Here is a 19,415-nt window from a genome sequence, read left to right as displayed (position 1 = left end):
TACTCTGTTATTTTTGTTGAAACCAATATAATTTGCTTCCTGAAACAAGAATAAGCCTACAAATATCTGTCAACCACAGTATATAGTTAATTAAAAAATAAAAATAAATAAAAATAAAATAAAATGGGGTATAGAGATAAACAAAAAATTCTCAAATGAGGAATATTGAATGGCTAAGAAATACCTAAATAAATGTTCAAAATCCTTAGTCATTAGGGAAATGCAAACCAAACAACCCTGAGATTCCACCTCACAATACTCAGAATGGCTAAGATTGAAAACTCGGGTGACAGCAGATGCTGGCAAGGATCTGGAGAAAGAGGAACACTCCTGCACTGTTGGTGGGATTTTCTGCTGGTACAACCACTCTGAAAATCACACTTGTGATTCCTCAGAAAGTTGGACATAATAGTACCTGAGGACCCAGCTATACTACTCCTGGGAATATACCCAAAGATGCTCCAACATACAATAAGGACACATGCTCTACCAAATTCATAGCAGCCTTATTTATAATACCCAGAAGCTGGAAAGAACCCAAATGTTCTTCAAGAGAAGAATGAAAACAAAAAATGCGGTACATTTACACAATAGATTACTCAGCTATTAGAAACAATGACTTCATGAAATTCTTAGGCAAATGGATGGAACTGGAAAATATCATCTTGAGTAAGGTAACCCAATCTCTCTCTCTCTCTCTCTCTCTCTCTCTCTCTCTCTCTCTCTCTCTCTCTCTCTCTCTCTCTCTCTCTCTCTCTCTCTCACACACACACACACACACACACACACACACACCTACACACACAAAACCCACACATATGGTATGCACTCACTGATAAGTGGGTATTAGCCCAAAGGCTCAGATTACCCAAGATACAAAATACAGACCATATGAAGCTCAAAAAGAAGGATGACCAAAGTATAGATGCTTCAGTCCTTAGAAAGGGGAACAAAAATATTTACAGGAGGAAATAAGGAGACAAAATTTGGAGCAGAAACTAAAGCAAGGGCCATCTAGAAACTACCCCACCCAGGGATCCATTCCATATACAGACACCAAACCTAGACAATATTGCTGTTGCCAAGAAGTGCACGCTGACAAGAACATGATACAGCTGTCTCTTAAGAATCTCCACCAGAGCCTGAAAAATTCAGAGCCAACCACTGAACTGAGAACAGGGTACCCAATGGAGGAGTTAGAAAAAGGAGTGAAGGAGCTGACTGGGTTTTCAACCCCACAGGAAGAACAATACCAACCAACCAGAGCCCCCATAGGTCCCAGAGACTAAACCACCAACCAAAGAGTACATATGGAAGGACCCGTGGCTCCAGCCCCATATGTAGCAGAGGATGGCCTTATCATGCATCAAGAAGAAGAGAGGCCCTTGGCCCTGTGATGACTCACTACCCCATTTTAGGGGATTGCCTGGGGGGTGGAGTTGGGAGGGAGTGGTTGGGTAGGAGAAACTCTTATATAGGCTGGGGGAGGGGGATGGGATAGGGAAATTCCAGAGGGGAATCCTGGAAAGGGGATATCATTTGAAATGTAAATTTAAAAAAATCCAACAAAACTGAATAAAACTCATTGTTTGTATATACCGTAGTTTTCTTATTGATCCATCTGTTGGTGGACACCCAGTGATTCCTCCTTGCATTTGGCTCACCCTCGGATAGGGAGACTTTGCTGAGAATCGTACACTTGGCATTCAACAGAATAGCACAGGTCAGCTGCAGTGTAATCCTTCATGTATGTAGGAATGGTATGACTTTGATGACCTTGAACTACTTATTTATTTATTGAGCCGCAGTTCCTAAGCTGTAAAACATACCCCTAGAGTGATGTCACTGGGCTGAGGGAGGACCATGCAAGACAGGTCAAAAGAGAGCAGCACACCTGGCAGCTGCCTTTAGCATAGCTGTCAGTGTCCTTTATCAACAGCTCCTTGCAGAAGGCATGGATTGACATTCCCTGTTCCCTACCCCCTACCACTGAACACAGGATTTCACACTGTGGTGCCTCAGTGTCTCGTGAATAATGAGACAGCTCACAAGCAATGGAATAACGACAGAATGTTTTGTGCAGATTTAGCCTGGAACCATGAGTTTCTATCGTTTTTTTGTTTAGTTATTACTGGGAACTGAGCTTATTGGTGATTGGTTACCTACATTGTTTTCTCCTGTGTTGTATTAGCATGTTATCATTTTTGAAAAGCCTCACTGAAGACTCCTTTATAAAATCAAAAAGTTCTGTGTGTGTGTGTGTGTGTGTGTGTGTGTGTTGTGTGTGTGTGTGTGTGGTGTGTGGTGTGTGTGTAAAATCACTTCCACATTGTATGTATTTTGGTGTTTCTGGTTAAAAGATAAATGAGAAGAGAATGTCAATGTTCCTGATGTGGTGAACATTTGCATCTCTGCCTAATTATAACCATCAGGTATTTGGAAAAAGAAACGAATTATTATTGTTAGCTTGAAGCCGTATGATTGATCTAGGGTTCATTTATGGCTGGGTCAAAGTAGTTCAGGCTGCAAGCAAACCTCCATTGTGGATACAAGAGCCACAGAAACAGTGAAATGTAGAGAGGAAAATCAAATTAAAACAGTGCCTGCACATCATGGGTTGGGAATGCTAATGTGACAGTCTGATAATATATGAGGAGGACCCATATAAACCCTCACGTAATGGGGTAGAGGAGTTTATAAAGAAGAGTATAACCTAAAGTCAAGCAGATGCTACAGATGGGAATGATCCTGTGCAGCAGGTCTGCAGGCTGAATGCCTAGGCTCCCATTCTCATATGTTTTGTTCTCCTTTCATTCACATTATCTATCTCAGGTTTTTTCATTTCTCTTCTGGTACTGACTTCCACCTCTCAGAATGAACAGGATTTCACGTTCATGTTATATTTACTAAAACCTCCAAATAATAGTTCTTCTATGATTTAATGCATATAGAACATATCAACTCAGGATTGTTTTAACTCTTCCTCCAATTTCACTCACTTTTTTAAAAATATGTCTTATTTATTCTGTAAGAATTTCATAGAGTACATGATGTGTTTTGATTACATCCATGCACAACACCCATCTCTCCAAGTCTTCTTGGAACCTGTTCCCAGTTTTTAACCTACTGAGGCCAAACAGTGCTGGCAGTGAGTTAAGAAATCTCAGAAACATAATAATGAAATTGTTAATTTGAAAATGGATAAGATTTTGCAGAATCATTCTTAATTATATCTGAATAAGAAATTCATTAAGGGATTTTCTTTGGTGCTTCCAGGGGGTGAAATGTGGGTGTGTGTAGGGCCAACCACTGGGATGAGAACATTTGGACACTAACCTAGAACTTTAGCAAACCAGCTTTGAATTATTTTCCTGTGTGAACATTAACAAATGTCAGTGCCTCAGTTTATTCCCATGGCAGAGCCTCCACACTGTGGCCAGGAGTTCTGTGTAGAGTAACATGCCAACAAATTTTATTTGGTCTGTTTATTCCAGATTTAAAAAATGCACTTACCTACAATTAAAATCCTTTGAACGTTACACGAATCTAGACATCCTTTCAGCCTTGTTTATTAAAATATTTTTCAGATCACATTTTGTTCTTTGACTTCTTTCAGTTGTGAATGTGTATTATATGTATGTGTACATATATGTATGCAGATGTGCACACCCCTGTGGAGAAATAAAGCCTTATGACCATATGGCTTTCTTCAGTTTCTCTTCCATATTTTTAATGAATTGATTTGTTATTCTGAGACAAGGTCTCCCAGTGAAACTAAAGCTTGGCTGTTCAGCTAGACCAGTATCCACCTATTGGCAACACTAAATTCTTGAGTTATATGTCACTACCATGTATTCCTGACTTTTATTTGAACTCTAAGAATATAGACTAAAGTCCTCATGATTTTGTAGGGAGTACTTTACCGACTGAGCTGTTTTCCAGAAGTATCAGAATGGTCTTTAGATCTCTAGTTCAGTTTTTTCCATCTGTGTGACCCTAGAAGTTGAAAACTCTGGCCCTCAATTTCTTAATCTGCACATGAGTACCACACCCATGCCAGACTTATATGTTTGCTATGAGGGTAGAGTTTGAGGTGAGGACACTTGGGTCAGGCCTTGGGAAGCAGTGAAGTTTAGCTCTACCGTTACTACCATTCTGATTTTGTATAGCACAGTGATGAGCCAGGACTCTCAAAGAATCCGCTTCATACATGACTGAGAGCTCTATCTACATTTCTGCTAGATATTACTTCTTATCAATTAGATATGGTTGGCCATTGAGTCTTTATAGCAGCCTCTAAATAAATATCTCTGCTCTATTCTAAATTCCATGATACTGAGGGGGGGGAGAAGAATTGGGGGATATCGAGATGACTTACAATTAAGAGCCCTAGCTGCTCTTCCAGAGGGCTTGTGTTCAGTTTCCAGCACCCACATGGCAACGTATAACTCTAACTCCAGTTCCATGGGATCCAATGCCTCTCCTACCATTGTCCGGTATTGCATTCATGAAGGGCACAAACATACATGCGGAAACCACTCACATACATAAAAAATAAAATAAATCCTTTTATAAAAAATAATTGTAAGGTAAGCAAGAAATAATGAGCCAATATATACTTTAAAGTCTATATTCAGATTCTATTTTTCATAGAAGAAACCACTTTGCAACACCTCCCCCCTTTGCTCCATGATGACAGACCTTGCTTTCGCTGGCTGGATAAGTTTTGAACATATTTAGTTTCTTCTAGTTCCTGATACTTTATACCATAACTATAGCTCAGCTCCATCTCTTTTAGAAATCAACTTAGAAAACATCTACACACACACAATTCCTAACATGAGAGCCGGTGATGAGGCATGGTGTGGCCAGTCTGGAAATAGTTGGGATCTAAGTAGAGGTTAAATATGCATGTGCCCCACAACCTAGCGAGATAATAAACATCTGCCAAAGTCAAACAAACGGGCAAGCTGAAAGAAAAACTAAGCTGTGGCTACATAAGTGACTAAACAGAATACCAGACAAATGTGCACTTGGCAAAAGAAAAGGGCTCTGCACCTGACCTACATCCCACCTGCACACCCACCTGTCTTCGTTCAAACTTTGCTTTCCTTTCATGCTTTCATGCTTGTGTACCCAGGCCCAGGTTCCGGAAGGAAAACAACTCTCTTTGTCATTGACTTCATAGTTACTGCTGTCATAGGAATTATTCAGATATTTCCCCAAAGAGAGGATAAAACAATGTGCAAAATTTAAACTTTCAACAGCCATGTTTAAAATTAATTGAGTTTAAAGAGTTGATCCTTGCCTGATTCTTGACTAGCTTTGGGGGGTTTACAACAATGTACTGTCCTTAGTAACAATATCATAAGTTCATGTTACATTATTTTGTTAGAAATAAATGTAAATTTTATGTAGGCAAAGACTGATACTCATTTTCAAAAGCATGGCTTAAAGTATCTTTAAATAGTGTGCTCATTTAAGATAGTATAAAATACTCATATAGAACATTAAAACATCCTGAGAATGCTAAGGATAGACACAGAATTTCATGTATGGTAAATAAATGGTAGATAAATGAGCCACACTCTGACCACTTCAGAACATTTTCCCTCTGCATGGAAAGTTAAAGAAAGAAGTGTACAATGAAATCTATTCAATCAACAATTTTAACCACATCTTTAACTGTACATTAGCAATTGAGAATATAACCTTGGTGCTGGAAAGATGGCTCAGCCATTAAAGGTGAGATTCACTACCAAAAGACAAGAGAATATACCCTTGATTTGGCAAATGCACATAATTGATACACCTTCACCAGGCCTATGAACAAGTCAGAGTACCTTTCCTTTTTATCACAAGTGATTTGTTTTCTAACATAGGCACCACAAAAACAATTGTCAACAACACTATTACATTATCTCAAGTCAACTCTAAGCATGAACATGCCTACACACATCCATTTGAGGTTGTAATGTAAAGAAAGTCCACCTACTCAAAACTGCCTGGCAACTAATTAAAAAGAATACTTGCCATGTTCTTTTTTTTTTATTCCAGCTTTTTTTTTTATTAGATAGTCTCTGTATTTACATTTCAGATGTTATCCCCTTCCTCCATCCCCTTCCCCCTCCCCTTGCTTCCATGAATGTGCATCTTCTCCCAACCATCCTCTACCACCTCAATGCCTTGGCATTCCCCTACATTTCGAAACCATACCTTCACTGGACCAAAGGCCTCTCCTCCCATTGATGCCAGACAATGCTATCCTCTGCTACATATGCACCTGGGGCCATGGGTCTCTCCATGTTTGCTCATTGATTGGTGTTTTAGTTCCTGGGAGCTTTGGAGGGTGTAAACTCTTTCAGCTCCTTCAGTCTTTTCTCTGGCTCCTTCATTGGGTTCCCTTTGTTCAGTCTGATGGTTAGCTGCAAGCCTCCTCGACTGTATCAATATGACTCTGAGGAGGCATCCATATCTGGCTCTTGCCAGTAAGCACTTCTTGGCATCAGCAATATTGCATGGGTTTTGTGGCTGTTTAGGGAGTGGATCTCCAGATGAAGCAGTCTCTGAATAATCTTTTCCTCAATCCCTGCTCCTCTATTTGTCCCTTTATTTCCTCCCATGAGTGTTTTGTTCTCCCTTCTAAGAAGGACTGGGGCATCCACCTTCTGGTATTCCTTCTCTTTGAGTTTCATAAGGTCTGTGAATTGTTTCTTGAATATTCCAAGCTTTTGGGGGCTAGTATCTGCTTATCAGTGAGTGCGTACCATGTGTGTTCTTTTGTGTCTGGGTTACCTTACTCAGGATATTTTCTAGTTCCATCCATTTGCCACTTGTCATGCTCTTAAGCCAGTTTTTATTGGTTGCATATCTCATTGTATTCTGTTTGGCTCTGTATTTCTGTACTCGCTGTATTATCTACTTACTTATTCTATACATGGAAATTAAGGACTTAAAGGTAGCAATTTTAAGGCTGAGAGTTTAATAGTCATATATTGAAAAAGCAAGTTACTTTTCATCACTTAGTCTAATGGCATATTTTTTAAAGTTCTAATCAGTTCTGTGAATACACATATTGGGGACAATAATTTGGAAAACTGCCTTGGATTAAACTAGAGAAGTTGTTCCTAGAAACCAAATAAAGTAGGGCTGAGATCCACATTCTGGTGCCTCTTATCAATATAGTTGATCTCGTACTTAAGTTCAATGAGTGTTGGTTTTTCTTTTTTTCTTTTTTTTCTTTTTCAGGATATTGGCATGCCTTCATTCACAATAACCCAAAATAAGCAATTAGTGCCTACATTCAGGTGTCTTTTCCATACATTTTAGCTACTTTAATGTCAGCCTCCCTCACATACTGAAAATGCACATATTTCTCTTAATAATTCTCAAGACTTTTCAGATAAATATCTAGAAGTTGTTTGGTTGTCCAGAATATATGAGCTGTAAGTTACATATTCTGTTTAAATAAATTTCTGTATTTTAGATTTAGTTTCAAGGGCTGGGGGCATAGCTTACTTAATAGACTGCTTGCCCAGCATGAGCAAATTTCTCGGTTAAATTCACAACACTGCATAAACTGGTCACACTGGCACACATATAATCCTAGCACTAGAAAGGTAGACACAAAAGGATCAGAAATGCAAGGTCCTCTTCATAGTAAGTCCAACACCAGCCTGTGCTTCCTGAGACTCTATCGAAAACATAAGTTCACTCTCATTTATTTCCAATGTCAATGACTGCTTAAATGGCCTTTCTACTACACTCATGACTTACCTAATGACACTATATGTTCTCAGAAATGCACATTCAGGAAATAGTGGCATTGTACACACATTAGTGAAAGTACTTTTAAAGACATAGTATGTATAAACTAATGTATGCTTAGACCACTGTGTATATATATTCATAGAGAGAGAGAGAGAGAGAGAGAGAGAGAGAGAGGTATGGCATAGAAAACACTCTATTGCTTTTACAACCAGGGTGGCATGGCATCCCTTGGGCTGCTATGAATGTGCATGGCATACTGTTTCACAATAATTTGCTTTACTAGAATATATTAATTATAAAGTAATTGGTTTCATTATGACATCCTCATACACATATACATTGTAAAAAGGGTAATTACAGGCAAGAAGGCAACGTTTAATTGTTCCATACTCTCAGAAGTAGCTGTTCTTTATAAATATTTCATTTCACACCATATAGGTTGAATCGTCTAAAGTTTCATTTAACATAAAAAATTTTTGAAAAGTGGAAATATTTAGAAGTTCTCTCCTATAGACTATAATCCTGAAGTCAATGGAAGGTAATCCAGTTTCCTGTGTACTACCATAATGCATGAAAGGGGGGAACATAAGAATGTAATCTCTCTTCGTATGTTATGTAAGCTGCACAGAAAGTCTGCAAACCTGTTCACAACCCCTACCATCGTAGTTTGTTAAGATGACTAGGTTCCTGTACACCTAAGCCTGTCACTAAGACAGTGGGCCTTCCTTCTGTCATTTGTGCTCTGGTGTAGTTTAAAATATTCCCACCATGAAGGGAAGCATATGCTCCTGATGATATACTAAATAATCAACGTCTACAAGTCACTCACAGACTCTGGGTCCCCCCCCCCCATGTTCCTTGATGAGCACAGAATTTGCATGTTCTGAATGAACAATGGTTCTTCTGCTTGGGTTGGTTTTAAAGGTTTGAACATAAGGTGGCTTTCTGCTACATGGCTTACTTATTCTGCTGTGTTTTGTTACTTTGTCATAGATGTTCACTAAGGGAGACTGTGGGGTGACTGGTTATCTGGTTCCTGTGAGTCATCCCCCTCTCACCTTATTGTTCTTTTCCTGGAGCATTCTAATTATGAGATATATATATATATATAATCTTTACACTAAAGATCTAAAGCTATCTCAAAGAGCACCAGGACATAACGAGAAGCAAATAAAGTAACATGAAGGATTTTGAAAAATCTTGGACCATCATATTTAACCTGGCACTGGGTGGGAATTTTATGTTCTGGTTATGAACCCTTTAGGACCAGCAGACACAGCATCCTACCCACTACATTCTGAGGTTCTGGGGAAAAAGACAGCTCCACATACTTTTACCCACCCACCACATACCCAGGTTTCATGTGCCAGAAAAGATTATTCCTGTGAAAGTTATTAGTGATTCAAAATGCTCTCTGCAGCTTGATTTTATCACAACAGGCTAAGTGAAAGGCTTTGTTTGTGTATACGTGATTTGGGGACTTGTACCCCGTCCAGAGCCTTGTAAATGCTATGAAAGCTGAGCTACATTCCAAGACCTTAGGAGGTGATGGTGGTTCTGTTTGTGGTAGTAGTGGTGGTAGTTTAGAAACAGGGACTTACTATGTAGCTTTGGTTGGTCCCTATCATACTGTTATTTTAACCTAGGCTAGGGTATTTGAAGTACAGGTGGGCACCATTATGTCTGGCAATAAATTGTCTTGAACAAAAACATTTGATGTCCCGTTGCAGAATATGATACCCCTCATCTTCATCCAGGTGTTTACACCAATTCACTTACTTAATAATAATTTAGCTTTTCTTTGTATGAACCAACCTAGAGCAGGACTCAAGTTTGGAGACCTACCAAAACTCTTTGCCTGTTAGTAGTCTAAATAACCTCTAAGAAGGAAAATGTCGGCAGTCTATCACATTTTACTTTGTTTTTTTCACAAGTAAAACTTCCAGGTGCATGCAGTTACCAGCAGGATTTGGTTCATCACTTCCTCCATCGTCTTTGGTATCCTTTGCTAAGACTACACCTTTCCATAGGAAGAGGTTCCAAGAGTCTCACAGTCAAGATGAAGATGACAGAGTACAGTCAAAGATCATCGCCTTACCATTTCCCAAATTCTCACTCAGAAAGACCCAAATAATAAGCATTTCCTTGAAAGGAAATCAAATTTAGAAGTTGGACTGTAAAATGTATATTTCCATACGATAAATTGTTATTCTGCAGTGAAGTCTAATGATAAAGACTTGGTACAGTTGCCCTTAACATCATATTAGCCAGTCACAATAAAACCACATGTTGTACATCTTGTTAAGTTTACATTAAATGTCCAGGATAGACAACTCTATAAAAAATATAAAATAGCTCTGTGGTTGTGTATGGCTGTGGAAGGAATGTGTGAAAATGACGTTTGGCTGCTAATTGACTGTTTCTTCCAAGAATGTATCAAGGCCAAACGAAGGCATCTTGTGCCTTCCTATGTTGCTGACTGCCTTAATGCTATGAGACTGGTTACTTCAGTGAATGGACCTCATCATTTCTGCAGGGTTGGCTGACCAGAAAGCTCTCAGGATAATTCCATCTCCTCTCTCCAGTTTGGGCACTTTAGAGACAGGCATGCCTGGCGTTTCTGTAGGTAGACACTAGGGATTTGAACTTGGCTTTCTATGTTTACATCACAAGTTCTCTTACCCACTGAGCCATGCCCCCACCCTCTTACCCTTTGTTTCTATGTGCACACAGCAACATTTTCAAGCAGATTGATTCCAAATAATCACCTAGAATCGCTTAAAAATTATTTTAAGCTACCAGTAAAGTTCATTGTATGTATGGTTAGTTATTTTTTTTAGAATTGTCTATAGTTTCTACTGTCTCTCATCACAAACTGCTCAAAAAGCTCTTCCAAAAACATTTCAAATATATTTTTAAAATATTGACAGTCAGAGTAAGCAGAAGAAGCCTGACAGCTCTGAGTGTAAATAAGACTTGCGTTTCGTATGACTGCTGCAATTATCTAGAAGCGGCAATGGTATACAAATGCAATACCATCCCAAAGAGTCAAGTGGATTCTAGAATGGCTGACAACATGACATCGTGCCAACACTGATGAAAAAGGTTTCCGTTTGCTGTCATCAAACCCAAACTACTAATCAGAGAGAATGTGACATTTTCAGAAGATAAATTCAGTCCAGGATCCTGCATCTAGCAAAACTCATTTGCTAGTAAAAAGACAGATAGGTTTATTATTATTATTATTATTATTTTGAAAGCATTGTAGGGCTCAGCATTTTAGTACTGTCAAATTAAGGGATCTTGTCATAGCTCCCATGGGCAGATGGCTGCATTGTTCTAAGCAGCTGAAAGGAGATGAATTTCTTCAAAAATAAACCTAAGTATATGGTTGGTCCTAAACAGCATTCAAGTGTCTAAGTTTTAAAGGCAATTTGACATCTTGCTTTTGATGAACTGTTCATAGGAAATATCTCTATAATAATAAAAGGTTTTAACTGACTTTAAGAGGTATAGAAACATTAAAATCAAAGATACTCCCTGGCTAGAGCCCCTGGTGTCATCAGTCCCTCTGCCAATGACTGCTCACAGTGGGTACACAAGGGGGTGGTATCTCCTTACTGCTGCATTTGCCCATCTGGACAGCTTAAAATGTTGACTATAATTAATGCACAGCACCCTCAAACTGTCCACAAGCAAGACAGAGTTAGCACTGACAACCATCACCAGTTCTTATATGTTCGCAATTAAATTTAAAGTTCAGACTCGTTTTTAATTGAATGTAACATTGCTGGTTTTGTCTGACTTCATTTGTCATTCACAAGTTGATGTGATCTGTAGTCCAACTAAATTTATTTTATATTTCATTGTTTGAGTAGATCTTAATGCCAAGCTCTCATCTCAGATTTCCATCACACACACACACACACACACACACACACACACACACACACACACACACACACACACATTGAGATTATTTGACTAATTAATCTCTAGTATGAAACAGAGAAAACATTGTCTATGAACGTTCAGGTGTGTGTGTGTGTGTGTGTGTGTGTGTGTGTGTGTGTGTTTTAGTTTAAATTATTGAGAGATCAGATCAGAATACAGCATCATTTCCTTGCTGACATTTATTTCTGCACCAGCATGTACATATGGACAAGCTAAGAGTCATGGGAGCAGCATGTGAATGCAATGTTGAGACTCCGACCACAGAGGCGGCATTGCTAAGCATGCAGGGTGGGTAGTGTCTCATCTCTCTCGGTATGATGTGCTTCCATCTGCTTCAGTCAAGTGTGAGAAGCAGATGGAACGAAGTGCCTGCCCAGAAGCAAACAAATGCATTTTATATGAAGAGAAGGGAGCTTAAGTTCCAAGAAAGACATCACCACCTCTAGTCTCTCCTCATTACCAATCACTGTTCTCAACATTTGTTTTTGTTTTTCTTGTTGCTTATTCTTCCTGCATCTTTAGCAAATGTGCATATACAGAAAGGGAAAGCGTGCCTAAGTACTGTATATTTTTGTCAGTTGCTGAGCTGATGCCCCTCCAGTTAATTCTACAGGATCTCTTCAATTTCTCTCTGTCCTTTTCAAAAAACACCACTGCCCCTGAAATCATCACTTAAATTAGGAGAGATGACCTGTTGGGAGCCGTTTGTGCTGCACCCAAAGATGGCGCCGGCTTCCTGCCGATGATTCAGCAAACAGAGCTGTTGTCCAGCCCGAGGGACGCAGTGCTCATGTACCATGCACGTCACAGCCCGCTCTCGGGGCATGCTAATGAAATACTGGAGGGCACACCAATCAGGAAGCAGAACAAGTCTCCTGGGCTTATATAAGCAGTGCACTTTTCTTCCTGGGGAGTCCCCTGCTCAAGAGTACAGTACAATAAAGGTTGTTCCCAGAAGAATCCTGTTGCCAGGCGTCGTCCTTGCTGGCGAGACTTTAGGCGCGCGACAATGACCATGGTGCCATACTACCTAAGACAGGGGTTCCATTTCATTCACTCATCCACATTAGGCTGGAAGAGTGCTCAGCAGTCAAGAACACTCGCTGCTCTTTAAGAATGCGAGAGTTTAGTTTCTGTTGTGATATTCCATATAGCTCAGAATGACCTGAAAAATGTAAGGGCAAGGAGTTCAACACCCTACTCTGGCCTGTTTCCCATTTCTGTTTCGGAAGGAGGAAACAAAAATTCTGCAAACACATCCAGCTTTCCCTACCTCCTTCCTGGGTTCATTTGGCATACTAAGATGTCCTCACACAGGTATCTTGCTGAGGACTCTGTGCCATCTGTTCAGGTAAGGAGATGAGCCAGCACAGAAGTTATGCTTTGATATCTACTAGCTGCTTGCTCCTGAAGCCCAGTCCCCCACCTTATCACCGCAATAAAATGTTCTCCAGTCTGCAGAACCAAAGCACAAAATCCCCCAACAGCTCATTTTACCTTGTCCTTACCAAAATCTTCTAGCCATCAAGTAGAGAGACAGCAAAAGCTAACCCATAATTCATTCTTGGCACTTAGGATGCAACGTGTATAGCATGAAATTTTGATTTCTTCTTTCATTAAATTCCCCTAAAGTGTTAAAAGACAGTCAAGAGTTTTCACTACATCCCAGGAAATGACTTCTGCTTGGGAGTCCTGTTTCTTTGTGCTTCCCTGCTATAGATTCTCATCTCCATGTACCAGTCCTCTGGCCAGATCATGGCTCGTTGGATGTAGATCATGGAAATCCGTGTACTTTCCCCTGGGCTCACTTCAGGTCTGCATTTGTGACCAGCCCAACCATCACATCATTCTCCACTACACAGGATTTGTCACCTCTGCCTCAGCTCATGATATAGTTCATCATTTGGGGGATATATTTTCCTTCAAGATACATACCTCCATGAGAACAGTAAGAATGCTGTCTATCTTTTGAGCACAAAGCCCAAAGATCATATACCATAAAGACAACAAACACTTGGTCTCATTTCAAAACTCCCTAATCCTCTCTAACAAGCCCCAAAGCTTCTATATAGAGATCTGTGTTGTCAGTTAAGAGTCAGAATGAATGGATAATTGAATCCCATGAAAAGAATCTGAAGTCACAGGGAGTTAGATTTCTGAACAGCACACCAATCATATGGACCATTTCAACAAGAAACAGATAACTGTAAAACTGTCCTAGGTGCACCTACAAAGTTCTCTGATGCACAAAAGTTCTAATTCCAAGGTCCCAGACTAGGGGCAAAAAAACATTCTTAAATGATTTATATTGCAAATTTTTCAAAAAGAAATATTTTAACTATGATTTTTTTTCAGACTCTTACTTTATCTTATTTTCCACCTAGGCTGACCCCAGGCCTTTGAGAACTTTTTCACTAGATGGGCTTGCGTTTATGAGATATTCTCTGTGGTTCTGGGCCCTTTCGTGTACACATAAAGCATGACTGTGAGAAAGAATGGCTCCCACAGAAAGGGACAACTCACCCAAACACTGTGATGTGAAGGGGTCAGATCATCATCATAATCACATTAGTATTCACCCCACTTCCCAATATTCCAAGCACGAAACTGGAGTGAGCATATCTAGCCTATGTAGAATTTCCAAGCCATCAAATATGTAAAATGTAAATACAAAATTGGCTTTTCAGCAAGCTCAGTCAACTGAAAGTCCTCTCTGGGAAGCGTCTTTACCTACTATTACAACATCAATATTTATAAAAAAAAACATTCATTTTTCTCTTATTTATCAGAATCTCACAAAATCATTATTCCAAATTTTTATGTTTATAAAGCACAAAACCATAAGAATTCTACAAAAAAATAACTCACACATGAAAGGAATTGTATGGCAGCTCCCCTCTAAGATGATGATTAAACTTAAAAAAGTGTAAAGTTTTATAAATAGGAGTTTGACTGGCTGAAAGACAATCACTAGATTGTATAAAACTAGGTTATGTCTTTACTTTTCATGGAGAATATAATATTCTAAACCTGATGTTGAAAAGAAGATTATTAAAGAATGTACAATCAGAAATTGATGGAAAGGTGTTAGGAGGCAGATTGGGTACTTAAAATACCACTTTCTGGATATTTTCAAAGTTTTCACTTTGAAGAGAGAGGTTCTTTCCTCTTCTCTCCTCTCCTCCCCTTCCTTCTTTCTCTCTGTATCTCTGTCTCTCTGTCGCTCTCTATATCTGTGTCTCTGTCTCAGTGTGTGTGAGGATGTGGGGAGGGTGGAAATGGGGTAGTGGTAGGTCAGAGGACTGCCTCAGGAATTGGTCCCCATCTTCCACTTTGAGACAGAGTCTGTTTTTTCAGCTTAGATGTACCATGATTCTGGGGATTCTCCTGTTCTGCTTGCAATTTTGCCCTAAGGGTGCTGGGATTACAGATGTGTACACTACCTTGTATACATCTATTACTTGGTTTCTGAAAATTTGAATCTTCAGGCTCATACCAACCCATATTCCCAGTACCTTTATTTCAGATTTATTGATATTTTTATTTACAATAGGACATATATATATATATATATATATATATATATATATATATATATATATACATATATATATAACAAGATTTTGTTATTCTTTTTCTTAAAGCATATTATTCCCTGATAGTGTGTGTGTGTGTGTGTGTGTGTGTGTGTGTGTGTGTGTGTGTGTTGAATATATTAGGCTCTAAAACTTCTTGATATCCTACCACAACAATTCAGAAAGAAAAATATTCCATGCCAAATATAAACAGGTAATTGACATATATTAGCAAAATTTCATATCACAGTTCACAGTGGAAAGAGCGAGTTTGTCTCTCTATAAATGAAGGTTGGAAGTCAGATAATCACTCTCCTAAATGGTTTTCTCTGGTCTCTGTTGTGTCTTTTCCTACTGTAATACTCAATAATAAGAGTTTTGTGATGTGTGGGGGCAAAGTAATGGCTTTTTGAAAGGTGAGTGGAGAATCACCTCAGTAGTTCAATGTCTGTAGTGATGACCATGTGGTATGAAAACCACTAATGGACACTGAGCCAGTTATTCCAAGGTCAAAATTCCAATTACTATGTGAATCCTCAAACGGTTCCAGATCATGAAGCATTTCTGACTTCCATTTGCTCTGCTTGCATTGCATTATCTGTAAAGAGGCACAGGCTCCATGGCTCCCAATTTTCCCACCAGAGTGTCCTGAGGACACAGAGCTTCAATAAAAATAAAGAAGCTTCTATCTCGCAGCCTTCTCTCTCCAAATGGACATCCAGCTGTGTCAACAAGTACCTACTATGGTACTGTGGCACAACAAGTACCACAGGATGCATTCATGTGAGCCCAGGAGGCTCGGGGACATCTCTCCTGTGGGAACAGAGCTGGAGTCCTGCTGTATGCTCCATGAGTACTAACCATGCTAGCTGCTAAAGATTTCGCTTATGGGCTATTCTTCTTCTTTGTTGTTGTTGTTGATGATGATGATGATGATGATGATGATGCTGATGATGATGATGGTACTGTTGTTGTTGTTTTAATCTAAAAAACATGAAAGGGTTGGTTCAGAGAAACTCTGACCTTGTACCAACCAATTGAAATCAGAAGGCTCCACATATCTTCAGGCATCTAATAAAGTCACACATATTACTATCATGCTGATGGCATGTTGTAAAAATTATCTAATCTTGACCAGGGGTTTCCACCCCACCTTACACAATGTAGTTCCCAGATAAAAGACACACACAACCTTTATGTTTACAATAAGCCTTAATCTGCACTAGAGCTGGGAAGTTATTTACTACTCATTCTATTAGAATCTACTTTTCTGTCAATAACCCTGAATTATTACTCACTATGTTTCATCTGGGTTGCTCTTAACTCCACCTGACCAGCCCTCAGGGCCACATATTTATGGCTCACCTAACCCATGAAAGCTTCTATCTCCTTCTTCTCCTCTTCCTCCTCCTCCTCCTCATCCTTCTCCTCCTTCTCCTTCTCCTTCTCCTTCTCCTTCTCCTCCTTATGGTTCCTCTCCAAACCCACACCCAGGAAACCTAAATCCCACCTATGTCTCTTCTACCCAACTATTAGCTGTTGGCATCTTTATTTGCCAATCAGAAATAACTTGGGGCAAGGTCACACAGTGTTACTTTATTCTATGAGCAGATTCTCCGGACTCAGAAATTTCTTGGGGGCCCAATGTTAATATTGGATTAAAAGTAGTATCAGCCTAACCCACTACAATTTTACATATTCAAATATTAAAATAAATATTATAATAAATATAAGACCTCATTAATGTCTTCTCATTTAATTTAAACATTCTATGATTTTGTTGCTCACACTTTTTTTTTTCATCCCGCCTAGCCTATAGTCAGATCTTTCCTCTGTTACCAGGCACTATGTTTTATCCCCAAACAGTGCTCCTTCTGCCTAACTATGAACATTAACTTTATCTCTGCTAAACAAAATCTTCCTAATTTTTATGAACCTATCATACCTCTTTAAAATTTTTCCTAGTCCCCCTCCAACCCTATCCCATTGCTCACAGTATTTATCTATCTATAGAATATGTTTGAAGTCTGAAATTTAAGTTGGAACCTATCATTCCATTGCTGCTTGAAAATAATATTTAACAATTATTTTAAACTAACTAATTTAGACATTTATCTAAGATGAACAGCTAAGGACCAACTTCATAAAACTAAAAAAATTTTAAATGAACTCAAATACCTAGGCAGACAGAAGCCATTAAGACATGTATTATTAGGAGAAATGAAGAAAAATATTCATGATTATAGGCAGGAGCCCAAGTCTCTTTATTTTGTTTCTTTCATTTTCTTGTCTACTTTATAAGATTTGATAATAATATAAACCTGAAGATTTTTCTGTGACTTGAGCAAAATCAGGAAATGTTTCATGTTGGCCTATGAAACAGAAAGACATTTGCCATGTCGGTTGGGACATGTGAGGAGGAGGCTGGAAATCCTTGTAGAGGCCCAAACTGAAGTGATGGTCTCTGTGTCAAGCTATAAAAACTGCCTAAGACTAAAAATATTTCTGTGACTACTTTTTAGTTTTGTTTCCCCCCTTATTTCCTACTAGAATGGATAGATTCTTCATACAAGTGAGTGTTTTGCTTTCTCTTTCAGGTCTGCTTTGTGAACCTGGATGTCAACAAGGATGCCTGCAGCACAGAGAACCTGCAGCAGGTAAGAGCTGGACCTGGAGCTATCCAGGAGACTGGGATGCTGGGTAGACTCTGTCTATGATGGTCTTAGAAGGATAGATAACATCATCAGTGTCCTTTTCCCTGGCCTTGCCCTGCAGCTTCTTTCGCTGTTACTCCATGATGTGTTTGAAACTCACTTTTCCAGGCCTGCATCTCCCCTTACCCATCAGCATCCTAACTTGGCTCTTCCTTCACATTCACACCATACTCTGGCATACCTTTTCTAAGGAACCTTATAACCAAGTGAAGGCAGCCAGCCCTTTCATCTGATCCTTGGGGTTGCTCTTACCATTCATTCGTTTTATCAATTTCATCTCAGCTGTGTCTCCATTTATCATGGACTTGAACACTTTGTACCTTATAACAGCCAACTTCCACCCATGCCATCTGACGTTGATTCCTGGTGTAAATGTTTCACTGTGTTGAGCACCTGAACGTCTGCTAAGTTCTTTAGGAGCTAGAGATGTCTGTGGTTGGCAAGAATTAAGTAACGTCACAGGTTTGTCATTGCATACCCAAAGCTAAGAAGTTTGACCCCGTTTGCTATAAGAGCATATTTATAGTTGAATTGTTGCTGAACAAAGGCTTCATTTAATTGATACCAGGTACTCAGATATTCAGGAACCACTCACAGCATTCACAGAACTTGAGACTTCTCAGTGCTATCATATTTTGTTCTTGGATAGTTGAATCCAGTTTCTCACCTGTTACTCACAGGTATTGCTCACTACAAACTAGGTTCCAAGTATGCTCTGTGTGGCACCAGAGGTTCAGAAGAATGTTGTGCATATCACCTTATTCAATGAGTTATTCTATAGATCCATCAGAAACAGGGCAGAGAGGAAGAAGCAAGTTCCCATCATAGTAACTAAATAACTTATGGAGTGATTTAAGAGAGTTTCCACTTCAGGCTTTGGTCATATAGCCCAATACAATTTGTGTATGTCACCAATTTCTAGATCATAGACGACTTAGGTACACATGAAAGTAATTATGATATATGGTTCTGCTATAGATTAAATAGAATAGGATGTCATGTTACAGACTTTACCAAACTGATTAGAACATAGTCAAAGCAAAATTGGTATTAGACATGATTTTATTACTATTGAGTTTATTGAAACAGAAGGTTACTATCAAATCTAAAGTAAATTTTCTATTCATAATTTAAGAGGAAAACCATTTTCAAGCTAGTATTAATTTCTGCTGTGTAATAGTAACTGCTAAATGCCCACTTTGAAAAACTTTAAAGAAAAAAATTTTTTTAAACTTAAATTTTCTATTTCAATCATAACTCTTATTATTTAATTTGAAACAGGTTTTTTCTGATGTCAAGGTTTTTTAATATTTTTGAGATTATAAAGTAATTATATCGTTACCTCTCTTTCAACTTATCATTCCAGTGCCTCCCATGTACCCCCTCGGTCCCATTCAAGTTC

At 38.9% G+C, this 19,415-nt stretch overlaps 1 protein-coding gene across 4 annotated transcripts in view; it reads left to right on the top strand.

The window, feature by feature from the left end:
* Positions 1-19,415, top strand: part of SPHKAP (SPHK1 interactor, AKAP domain containing) — a gene marked incomplete at both ends in the record, with an annotated part of 159,652 nt that overhangs the window by 95,891 nt on the left and 44,346 nt on the right. For all 4 annotated transcript variants that reach the window (XM_080932940.1, XM_080932938.1, XM_080932939.1 and 1 more), the window contains one exon: positions 17,897-17,956. In XM_080932940.1, the coding sequence (XP_080789066.1) occupies positions 17,897-17,956 (60 nt within the window). The remainder of the gene's footprint in view (positions 1-17,896; positions 17,957-19,415) is intronic.

This window comes from Micromys minutus (assembly GCF_963924665.1).
Source record: "Micromys minutus genome assembly, chromosome: 19".
In the NCBI taxonomy this organism is placed as follows: Eukaryota; Metazoa; Chordata; class Mammalia; order Rodentia; family Muridae; genus Micromys; species Micromys minutus.
Note: the sequence above shows the minus strand (reverse complement) of the source record. Positions and strands in the feature narration are given on the sequence as shown.